The sequence below is a fragment of the Salmo trutta genome, chromosome 1 (genome assembly GCF_901001165.1).
Source record: "Salmo trutta chromosome 1, fSalTru1.1, whole genome shotgun sequence".
NCBI lineage: Eukaryota > Metazoa > Chordata > Actinopteri > Salmoniformes > Salmonidae > Salmo > Salmo trutta.
The window spans coordinates 78,145,970-78,158,078 of record NC_042957.1 but is presented as its reverse complement, the minus strand read 5'-3'; the positions used below and the strand labels follow the sequence as shown (position 1 = coordinate 78,158,078).

At 43.5% G+C, this 12,109-nt stretch overlaps 2 protein-coding genes across 2 annotated transcripts in view; one reads left to right on the top strand and one right to left on the bottom strand.

Annotated features, from left to right (window-relative positions):
• Positions 1 to 1,941, top strand: part of LOC115208398 (4-aminobutyrate aminotransferase, mitochondrial) — a 56,103-nt gene extending 54,162 nt beyond the window's left edge. The window contains exon 16 of the mRNA XM_029776432.1: positions 203 to 1,941. Within this exon, the coding sequence (XP_029632292.1) occupies positions 203 to 324 (122 nt within the window). The 3' untranslated portion in view covers positions 325 to 1,941. The remainder of the gene's footprint in view (positions 1 to 202) is intronic.
• An 11-nt stretch (positions 1,942 to 1,952) lies between these two features.
• On the bottom strand, positions 1,953 to 11,148 carry LOC115199695 (stonustoxin subunit beta-like). The gene is made up of 3 exons (XM_029762048.1): positions 11,144 to 11,148; positions 10,522 to 10,685; positions 1,953 to 2,503 (listed from the first exon to the last, which is right to left on the bottom strand). The coding sequence occupies exons 1-3, from the start codon at positions 11,146 to 11,148 to the stop codon at positions 1,968 to 1,970; spliced, it is 705 nt and encodes a 234-aa protein (XP_029617908.1). The 3' UTR covers positions 1,953 to 1,967.
• Positions 11,149 to 12,109: the final 961 nt, after the last annotated feature.

Genomic DNA, 12,109 nt, shown 5'->3' with positions numbered 1-12,109 from the left:
CTATTCACACACAACCCCCCCACCCACACCCACACACACAAAGATGGATGGATTGATAGGGACACGCCCGTGTACAAACACACAACCCACACACACAGATATGGATGGACAGATAGACAGAAACACCTGCGTACACACTCATATCCACACTCCACGCTGGTGATGTTCTGTGTAACCTCTATCTTCTCTGTCTGTCTCTCAGGTGTTCTGCTGGGTGGCTGTGGAGAACGGTCCATCCGCTTCCGTCCTGCTCTGGTGTTTAAAGAGTACCATGTTCACATGTTCCTGAACGTGTTCAGCGACGTCCTGGCAGAACACAACTAGAACCCTGCCCCGGTCCCGTCCACACTGGACTGGGCCAAACCAACATGGGCCAAGACCAGCTGGGGATGCGGTGTAGGGGAGAGGAAGCACAAGAGTCTTAACCTATCACAGAGGTTCACACAGTAACGCAGACACTTAAAGGGATGCTACGGGATTGAAGCCTTTTTTCTCCTTCCCCAAAGTCAGATGATACTCGTGGATACCATTTATATGTATCTGTGTGCTGTTTGAAGGAAGTTGCTAACTAGCGCAATTGCTAACTAGCATTAGCGCAATGACTGGAAACGTTGGCTCGTGAAACTACCTCTAACTTCCTTTAACCTAGACACAGAGACATAAAAATGGTATCCACGAGTTCATCTGACTCTGGGGAAGTGGATAAAGGGCCTCACTGCCACAATCCTGAAGTATCCCTTTAACACATACTCAAACACACACACACACACACACTTGAATTTGTCCCATTGCTCATGTGGCAGTCCTAGCATTCCTCATGTCACAGTAATGTCCTAATGATACGCCTGCAAAAGGCACAAGCACAAAACATAGTCTTATTTTGGTCATATCACACAAACCCTCCAACTCCCTAACAGATGAAGGAACAGCAAGATATTTTAGAACAAACACACCTGACAGGAGTGGTTAGCAGCAAGCTAACCTAAACGAGGTTGTAATGATACAAAATGGCCGCCGCACGCCGACCTTTAACCCCTGACCTTGAGATGATGTCCTAGTTTGGGTTCTGTGAGTCCTCTGAGTGTCCTAGCTCTTTTTAACAGAACAATTATGTTTCCGTTTGACTTGGATTATCTCAACCCCAGACATTGGGATTTTGTGAAGGAGAATATTATATTAGATGATGTAGTGTGTCTGCATGTTGTTGTTCCTGAACTTCCTTTGGGTTGAAGGAATTGAGACCTGGGTTCCAGACTCGCTGTACGTCAGGACTAACAGTCTATTTTAAACCCCCACTTATTAACACATAACCATACAAACCTACAGATATACCCATGTTTAAATTGAAGGCAGGTTTTTGCAGTCAGGACCGCTAATAAAAAGATGTATTATATTTGCTGACTTGTTTGGGACGTAGTCGTAGTAGTGCATCTTGCCATATTCATCCGGTTTCCTCATGAAACGACTGGACTCATTATTGATGTACAACACAAGGTGTCTACGTTGTTCTGAATGCCTGTTGTTGTTGTTTTTTTAAATGTTGTGGACAGGTTGAAATAGCAGCAGTAACACCAATGAGTAGGCTTCAGCATTAGCTCTGTAGAAGCTTTATAATATGGCCATGATGATGGTGATGGCGATTACAGTGATGATGATACCTGTCTTGTTAACCAGCCCAATCAGTATTGTATAGAGAGCTGATTTCCTGGTAACCCTTAACAATCAGTATTGTATAGAGAGATGATTTCCTGGTAACCCTTAACAATCAGTATTGTATAGAGAGCTGATTTCCTGGTAACCCTTAACAATAGTAGAAGCATTGCTATGTTTGTTTACATTGTTCTGTGAGGTTAAAGGTTATTGCAGATCTCTAATTATTGTTGTCTATGAAGAATCCTCTTTATGTATCCTAAAATAAAACCAGAATCACATTTTAATGAATTCCTCTGGAGTTTGTGTGTTCCTTATCATATGGTTCTGTTCTGTTTTACCTGACACAGGGACACTGAGGATTCATACCAAACCCAAAACCCTGGATAGAGGGGCTCAGTGAATGTGTACAGGTGGGTCAGTGTGTCAGAGGAGACTCTATAGAAGGACAGAGTGCCGGCTGGCCAGTCCAGATACACTCCTACTCTGTTGGAGTGGGCTGATGGGACAGGTATGTCAGCTTCCTTGTTATTGTGCCAGGCAGTGTGACAATCGTTGGAACTCCACAGACTCCAGGACTTGTTATTGGCTCCCAGCACACAGTCATTACTGTCTCCTCTCCTGCTGATTCCTTTATATGTCACTCCTATATGAGCCCTCCCACTCCTCTCTACCTCCCAGTAACAGCGCCCAGTCAGACCCTCTCTACACAGCACCTGGTCCCTGTAGTTAAATCTCTCTGGGTGATCAGGATACGGCTGCTCCTCTCTCCTCCATGTCACCTTCCTGTTCTCCTCAGACAGAGAGAGGAGTCTGTGTGCTGTGTTTGGGTCCAGTGTGAGATCACAGGCATCTGTTAGGGAAGATCAATATTAGAAATCATTCACATCAGAATGTTCATCATCAAGGCCTTTTATGAAGACGATGATGTAATGGAATATGACATCAGACAGACAGACTGCTTGTAAATACCTTTTTGTAGTCTCTGGTATTTTGGGATAAGTTTGGGACTATAATTGATGTGACTATTACGGATGCCACATAGCCCGTTGTCAACCGGAAAAGTTTGTTTTTGCGATAGTTCCTCTTTAATACATCTGACAGACTGCGCATCAATATGTATTTTTGGGGGTCTTTTCATCTCAAGTCTGATGATTGTGTGACCAGGGGAGGATGGCTCATAATAACGGCTGACCCTAAACCCTCCTGTGGTTTACCAGAAAGATGTCAGTTATAGAGTACAATTTACATGGAAACAAACAAAATCAATTGGATTGGATACCTGGCTCTGTGCACAGAACCACGTTTAGACTCAATTCACTGAATTCTGTACAGGGCTACACACTAAGAAAAGAGGGTTCCTCAAGGGTTCTTTGGGATGGGTGATGGTTCTATATGGAACCCTTTGAGCACTTCAATGGTTCTTTGCCGTTCACAAAAGTGTTCTTTGCCCTGTAGTGATAATTAAAATGTAAGGGAGCGAGGTTTTCTCACAGCTCTTATTGTGCAACCGTGAGTGAGTGTCATTCCAGTTGATCTAATCTGTTGTGTTATATTGTGTTATATGTATGACTATGGCCAGTGTTTTGTGAAAGACTCACATATGGCCTTGTGTCAATAGAGAACGCTTGATTTAGTCAGTGGGTCTACATGTTCTCCTCGGGGACCCCCAGCTGTTCCAGAGCTATCACACCTGATTAAACTGGTCAATTAACACAATAATTCATATCTATGGAATTTTAACAATAATATGGCTAACCAGAATAGAAAACCCTAGATTATTCTTCTTTGAGATTGATAAAGGCTCTATAAAGAAGTGTTTAAAGGATATTTAACAGAATATTTTTGAATACCACACCAATGGCCAAATGCAGGCTACTGATCAACTCTCTAGGATGCAATTTTGGAACTTAAGTTATTAACAAAAATCGTATTTATAATAATTTGTTTTATCATTATAATCTTATATCATTGTTATTATTATAGTCCTATTTATTCATCTAAACCAGTTATTTTAATAGCCTATGCAAAACGTGTTTTGTTTCATTCTGTTGAGAACGAAACAATCCTGCTCGTATTTACCCTATAAACAATGGCTTGATTACTTTTGAAATGACCTTAATAAAGTTTCTAAAGGTTTGGTGTGGTGTGGCTGTTAGTCTGTTATAGTGCAGGTCTATGATATGAAGGCAGTGTGCCCTGGTCTATGATATGAAGGCAGTGTGCCCTGGTCTATGATATGAAGGCAGTGTGCCCTGGTCTATGATATGAAGGCAGTGTGCCCTGGTCTATGATATGAAGGCAGTGTGCCCTGGTCTATGATATGAAGGCAGTGTGCCCTGGTCTACGATATGAAGGCAGTGTGCCCTGGTCTACGATATGAAGGCAGTGTGCCCTGGTCTACGATATGAAGGCAGTGTGCCCTGGTCTACGATATGAAGGCAGTGTGCCCTGGTCTATGATATGAAGGCAGTGTGCCCTGGTCTATGATATGAAGGCAGTGTGCCCTGGTCTATGATATGAAGGCAGTGTGCCCTGGTCTATGATATGAAGGCAGTGTGCCCTGGTCTACGATATGAAGGCAGTGTGCCCTGGTCTACGATATGAAGGCAGTGTGTCCTGGTCTACGATATGAAGGCAGTGTGTCCTGGTCTACGATATGAAGGCAGTGTGCCCTGGTCTACGATATGAAGGCAGTGTGCCCTGGTCTACGATATGAAGGCAGTGTGCCCTGGTCTACGATATGAAGGCAGTGTGCCCTGGTCTACGATATGAAGGCAGTGTGCCCTGGTCTACGATATGAAGGCAGTGTGCCCTGGTCTACGATATGAAGGCAGTGTGCCCTGGTCTACGATATGAAGGCAGTGTGCCCTGGTCTACGATATGAAGGCAGTGTGCCCTGGTCTATGATATGAAGGCAGTGTGCCCTGGTCTATGATATGAAGGCAGTGTGCCCTGGTCTATGATATGAAGGCAGTGTGCCCTGGTCTATGATATGAAGGCAGTGTGCCCTGGTCTATGATATGAAGGCAGTGTGCCCTGGTCTATGATATGAAGGCAGTGTGCCCTGGTCTATGATATGAAGGCAGTGTGCCCTGGTCTATGATATGAAGGCAGTGTGCCCTGGTCTATGATATGAAGGCAGTGTGCCCTGGTCTATGATATGAAGGCAGTGTGCCCTGGTCTATGATATGAAGGCAGTGTGCCCTGGTCTACGATATGAAGGCAGTGTGCCCTGGTCTACGATATGAAGGCAGTGTGCCCTGGCGCTCCAACTGACTCCGACAGTTCGAGGTGAGGAAGAATGTTTTAGGCCGACAGGAGTTACTTCGATAATCTAACAATATAATGCTTATATTTACATACAAAAAATGTAGGAATAAGACTCCTTCTGTGAGTCTATATCTGTTTAGCAGACACATTAGCCATCTGACATAAAGAATGTGGGTGTTGTAGCATGTCACCAGCATCTCTCTCTCTCTCTGGGGCTTCTCTTCTTTTATATAGATTTTGTAATATTAATATCATACAGTGGATGCCTCAGCCTATAGGTCTATGCATGCAATGCCCTGATACATTTAAAGCTCAAATCTCCCAACATCTGAACCGTAAGGTAGACAATTATTGTTTTAGGAAAGTAGAAACCAATAAAACAATACGCTATCAAGTTTAGAATATGCTACACATCAAAATTCAAAACACAAGGAATAGTGTTTTTGTAATTTGTTATCCCTCATTTATTAATGGGACAGGCTGCATTGGTGGACACCCTAATAGTTTATTCATCCAATGGGAGAGGAGCTAGTAGACAGTGGGAGGGGGAGTATAGGTTATTCATCCAATGGGAGGGGAGCTAGTAGACAGTGGGAGGGGGAGTATAGGTTATTCATCCAATGGGAGGGGAGCTAGTAGACAGTGGGAGGGGGAGTATAGGTTATTCATCCAATGGGAGGGGAGCTAGTAGACAGTGGGAGGGGGAGTATAGGTTATTCATCCAATGGGAGGGGAGCTAGTAGACAGTGGGAGGGGGAGTATAGGTTATTCATCCAATGGGAGGGGAGCTAGTAGACAGTGGGAGGGGGAGTATAGGTTATTCATCCAATGGGAGGGGAGCTAGTAGACAGTGGGAGGGGGAGAATAGGTTATTCATCCAATGGGAGGGGAGCTAGTAGACAGTGGGAGGGGGAGTATAGGTTATTCATCCAATGGGAGGGGAGCTAGTAGACAGTGGGGAGGGGGTATAGGTTATTCATCCAATGGGAGGGGAGCTAGTAGACAGTGGGAGGGGGTATAGGTTATTCATGCAATGGGAGAGGAGCTAGTAGACAGTGGGAGGGGGTATAGGTTATTCATCCAATGGGAGAGGAGCTAGTAGACAGTGGTAGGGGGTATAGGTTATTCATCCAATGGGAGAGGAGCTAGTAGACAGTGGGAGGGGGTATAGGTTATTCATCCAATGGGAGGGGAGCTAGTAGACAGTGGGAGGGGGAGTATAGGTTATTCATCCAATGGGAGGGGAGCTAGTAGACAGTGGGAGGGGGAGTATAGGTTATTCATCCAATGGGAGGGGAGCTAGTAAACAGTGGGAGGGGGTATAGCTTATTCATCCAATGGGAGGGGAGCTAGTAGACAGTGGGAGGGGGTATAGGATATTCTTCCCAGCAGCCAATACTCACATTTCTTTAGCCCTGGTATGATTCTGCACTTTTCACCATTTTCAATGCTGAAGGAGAATCAAATAGACAGTTAAAAACACACACACACACACACACACACACACAAAAGAAAAATAATTACGCATTACGGACATTCAGATTCTATGAGAAAGAGACAAAGAAAGAGCTCCAAACACTGTCCTAATTTAACTGGATGTTTGGCCCACAAGTTATCAATTTACTCAAGTTTCTCCAGTCTCCAGTGTGGATCCTCCAGTACAGCAGAGAGCAGTCTGACTCCTGAGTCTCCTGGGTGATTGTTACTCAGGTCCAGCTCTCTCAGGTGTGAGGGGTTTGACCTCAGAGCTGAGACCAGAGAAGCACAGCCTTCCTCTGTGACCAGACAGCCTGACAGCCTGCAGAGTTAAACATTATTTAACCACACACACACTGACTAAATACCAGACAATACAACCTTATCTTCTCATTCTCAGATGCTCTTAATAACAACACGTCACGTCCCTGACAGACCTGGATTCAAATAGCGTCTGATTTCTTTCAAATAGGTTTAGGCACACTTTCTTTAAAACATGAGGTTCTAATGACCATCTTGTTTAATTCAGCTAAACTAAGTATTTAGATATTTGTTTCCTTACCTTGACAGCAGTCTATGTACAAGGAGGGACTGCAGTAAACAAGCTAGCCACTGACAACAAACGCTAATAATAACATTTTTCAGCCCAAAACCCGATGTAAGTCAATCTCCTCCGTTGAGCATGCACCGTAAAAATGTTCCTGTTGTTTTTTCAGTCCAGTTGCCTGTAAGTTACCCTAAAAACATACAGTATGTTACCGTATTTTATGGTATCCAATATTGTTACTTTAATATTAGTGACAACATTAGTGAGGTCACTGATGTTGGGGGATTAGCAGTCGGCGTTCCAATTCATCCCAAAGGTGTTCGATGGGGTTGGGGTCAGGGTTCTGTGCAGGCCAGTCAATTTCTTCCACACCAATCTCGACAAACTATTTCTGTATGGAAGTTGCATTGTGCACGGGGGCATTGTCATGCTGAAACAGGAAAGGGCCTTCCCCAAACCTTTGCCACAAAGTTGGAAGCACAGAATGTCATTGTATGCTGTAGTGTTAAGATTTCCCTTCACTGGAACTAAGGGGCCTAGGCTGAACCATGAAAAACAGCCCCAGACCATTATTCCTCCTCCACCAAACTTTACAGTTGGCTCTATGCATTGGGGCATGTAGCGTTCTCCTGGCATTCGCCAAACCCAGATTTGTCCGTCGGACTGACAGATGGTGAAGCGTGATTCATCACTCCAGAGAATGCGTTTCCACTGCTCCAGAGTCCAATGGAGGCGAGCTTTACACCACTCCAGCCAACGCTTGGCCTTGCGCATGGTGATCTTAGGCTTGTGTGCAGCTGTTCGGCAGTTTGAAACTCGGTAGTGAGTGTTGCAACACGAGGACAGGCGATTTTTACGCGCTTCAGCACTCGGAGGTCCTGTTCTGTGAGCTTATGTGGCCTACCACTTCACAGCTGAGGCATTGTTGCTCCTAGACGTTTCCACTTCACAATAACAGCACTTACAGTTGACTGGGCAGCTCTAGCAGGGCAGAAATGTGACTAATTGACTGCCAATGTTTGTCTATGGAGATTGCATGGTTGTGTGCTCGATTTGACACACCTGTCAGCAAAGGGTGTGGCTGAAATAGCCAAATCCACTAATTTGAAGGAGTGTCCACATACGTTTGTATATAGTGTATGTTAATGAGCCAGAAACAACAATATCATGCAATCTCTAGTGGTGAAAAGATTTTTGGTGCTCCAAAAATACGGTACGGTACTGTATTCTGTGGGTGAAATTACAGTAATTATTTCCCTTCCCACAACTTTTTCCCACAATGTATCATAATTTACAGTATGCTGCAGAATAATGCTTATACCTTATAATACCTTATGGAACAGGGGGGACTGTGAAGAGACACACACACACAGGCACAGACACACATGATAAGACATGCACACACACGTACACATGGATTTTGTATTGTAGATATGTGGACTGAGGGAACACACTTAATGTGTTGTGAAAAGTGTTATGAACAGCCTTAATGTTGCTGGACCCCAGGAAGAGTAACTGTTGCCTTGGCAGCAGCTAATGGGGATCCTTAATAAATACAAATTCAAATATCTCTGTCCAGTGTCTGTGTTATTTTGCCCATCTTAATCTTTTATTTTTATTGGCCAGTCTGAGATATGGCTTTTTCTTTGCAACTCTGCCTAGAAGGCCAGCATCCCGGAGTCGCCGCTTCACTGTTGACGTTGAGACTGGTGTTTTGCAGGGACTATTTAATGAAGCTGCCAGTTGAGGACAAATGTACTTGTCCTCTTGCTCAGTTGTGCACCGGGGCCTCCCACTCTTCTTTCTATTCTGGTTAGAGACAGTTTGCGGCGTTCTGTGAAGGGAGTAGTACACAGCGTTGTATGAGATCTTCAGTTTCTTGGCAATTTCTCGCATGGAAATAGCCTTAATTTCTCAGAACAAGAATAGACTGACAAGTTTCAAAAGAAAGTTATTTGTTTCTGGCCATTTTGAGATACTCAACTACTCTAAAGAAAGCCTGTTTTATTTCTTCTTTAATCAGAACAACAGTTTTCAGCTGTGCTAACATAATTGCAAAAGGGTTTTCTAATGATCAATTAGCCTTTTAAAATGATAAACTTTGAATAGCTAACACAACGTGCCATTGGAACACAGGAGTGATGGTTGCTGATAATAAATAATTACGCATTACGGACATTCAGATTCTATTCGAAAGAGACAAAGAAAGAGCTCCAAACACTGCCTTTTAAAATGATAAACTTGGATTAGCTAACACAATGTGCCATTGGAACACAGGAGTGATGGTTGCTGATAATAATGCCTATGTAGATATTCCATTAAAAATCTGCCATTTCCAGCAAAAATAGTCATTTACAACATTAACAATGTAACACTGTATTTCTGAACAATGTGATGTTATTTTAATGGACAACATTTTTTGCGTTTCTTTCAAAACAAGGACATTTCTAAATTACTCTTTTATTACATTTTTGAATAATGTGGAAAAAGTCAAGGGGTCTGAATAGTGAATACTTTCCAAAGATACCAAACACATAAAGTCCATTGTAAAATATGTGGTTCTAATAAACTATCACTTGATGAACTAATACAGGCTACTGACCTCAGAGTCTCCAGTTTACAGTGGGGATTCTCCAGTCCAGCAGGGAGCAGCTTCACTCCTGAATCCTTCAGGTCATTGTTACTCAGATCCAGCTCTCTCAGGTGTGAGGGGTTTAACCTCATTGCTGAGACCAGAAAAGCACAGCCTTCCTCTGTGAGCAGACAGCCGGACAGCCTGACAGAGAGATTACATTTGAAGGGTTCAAGGGGGCCACTTTGATGATCACACGATTCTCTCTGATCTTCTCCTTGATGTACTTGACTGTTTCCTCATTGTCCTCTGACCTTCTTGTTCTCTCGTTCAGTTAGCCTCGTAAGAGAATCTGATTGGACTCCAGTGAGAGACCCAGAAGGAAACGAAGGAACAAGTCCAGGTGTCCATTCTTACTCTGTAAGGCCTTGTCCACTGCACGCTTGTGGAATTCAATTGTCGATATTGACCTGAACTGCGTGAGAAGCATTTGGGTGGTTGACAGTGTCTTAGATAATAGATTTCGATTTCTGTTGTTGAATGAGAGAAAGACATATACAGGAGCCAGAAACTCCTGTATGCTGAGATGCACAAAACAGTACACCTTCTCCTTGGAAATCTAGTCTCCTGTCTAAAGATCTGTGTGCACACTCCTGAGTACACTGAGGCTTCAGTGACATCAATGCCACACTCTTCCAGCTCTGACTTGTAGAAGATCAGGTTGCCATTTTGAAGCTGTTGAAAAGCCAGCTTACATATTTTCATTATCATCTTTTATTCCAGTGTGACACTATCTTAGCTTGTCCATGATACTTCCCATTCTTCTGTTTGGACTGAAATACAAAGAATTGTGAGTACATCTCAGTCAGGTTCTTGGGTATCTCTCCTGTATTCTTTTCAGACAACAGGTCTTCAAGAACTGTGGCAGAAATCCAACAGAAGACCGGTATGTGGCACATGATGTGGAGGCTCCTTGATGTCTTAATGTGAGTGATTATTTTGCTGGCCACGTCCTCATCATCACTGAATCTCTTCCTGAAGTACTCTTCCTTCTGTGGATCGTTAAACCCTCGTACCTCCGTCACCTGGTCAACACAGTCAGGAGGGATCTGATTGGCTGCTGCAGATCGGGAGGTTATCCAGAGGAGAGCAGAGGGAAGCAGCTTCCTGTGGATGAGGTTTGTCAACAGCACGTCCACTGAGGTTGACTTTATCACATCACGGCAACTCTTGTTATTTTCAAAGTCTAGGGGCAGTCGGCACTCATCCAGACCATCAAAGATAAACAGAAATTTGAAATTGTTGTTCTTGAAAATTCCTGATTCTTTCACACCTACAAAAAAATGATCTACAATGCCAACAAAGCTATGCTCTTCCTTTTTCATCAAATTCAGCTCTGGAAAAGGGAGTGGAAAAATGAAATGAATGTCTTGGTTTGCGTTTCCTCTAGCCCAGTCCAGAATGAACTTCTGCACAGATACACTTTTTCCAATGCCAGCGACTCCCTTTGTCAGCACAGTTCTGATATGTTTGCCTCGTCCAGTTGAGGGTTTAAAGACGTCATTGCATTTGATTGATGTCTCTGGTCTTGCTGGTCTCCTGGTTGTTGTCTCAATATGCCTCACCTCATGTCCAGTTATGACCTCTCCACTTCCACCCTCTGTGATGTAGAGCGCTGTGTAGATCTCATTGAGATCTACTGAATTTCCTGCTTCAGGTATCCCCTCAAATACATTTGTGTATATATATTTCAGGTAAGACTTGAGTTTCCAATGGTATGCAGAACCATCTATATATCCAAACAACATTTAATTTAGTAAATGTTTAAAGACATGAAGAGGGTTTCTCAAAGGTTCTCTGGGACATACCGCTTCCTCTTTCTCTTAGCAGCGGTTGGTGTTGAGAAAGAATCTGTTTAGGAAACATCTAATTCTTCTGTTCTAGTTCAGAGTCCCTCTGCAGATCCCTCCCTCCAACAACATTGAGACTGAAGACCCTGGTGTTGTCCCTCTTTAAATCTGCGTATTCCTCCAAAGCTCAGTTGTCCTGAGTCTGCACAACTCTACCAGGACCTAGGATCAAGGGAGACACTCGTGTGTTTTAGAACTATATCTCTTGACACAATGATGAAAATAATCATGGCCTCTAAACCTTCAAGCTGCATACTGGACCCTATTCCAACCAAACTACTGAAAGAGCTGCTTTCTGTGCTTGGCCCTCCTATGTTGAACATAATAAATGGCTCTCTATCCACCGGATGTGTAAAAAACTCACTAAAAGTGGCAGTAATAAAGCCTCTCTTGAAAAAGCCAAACTTTGACCCAGAAAATATAAAAAACTATCGGCCTATATCGAATCTTCCATTCCTCTCAAAAAAATGTGAAAAAGCTGTTGCGCAGCAACTCACTGCCTTCCTGAAGACAAACAATCTATATGAAACGCTTCAGTCTGGTTTTAGACCCCATCATAGCACTGAGACTGCACTTGTGAAGGTGGTAAATGACCTTTTAATGACATCAGACCGAGGCTCTGCATCTGTCCTCGTGCTCCTAGACCTTAGTGCTGCTTTTGATACCATCGATCACCACATT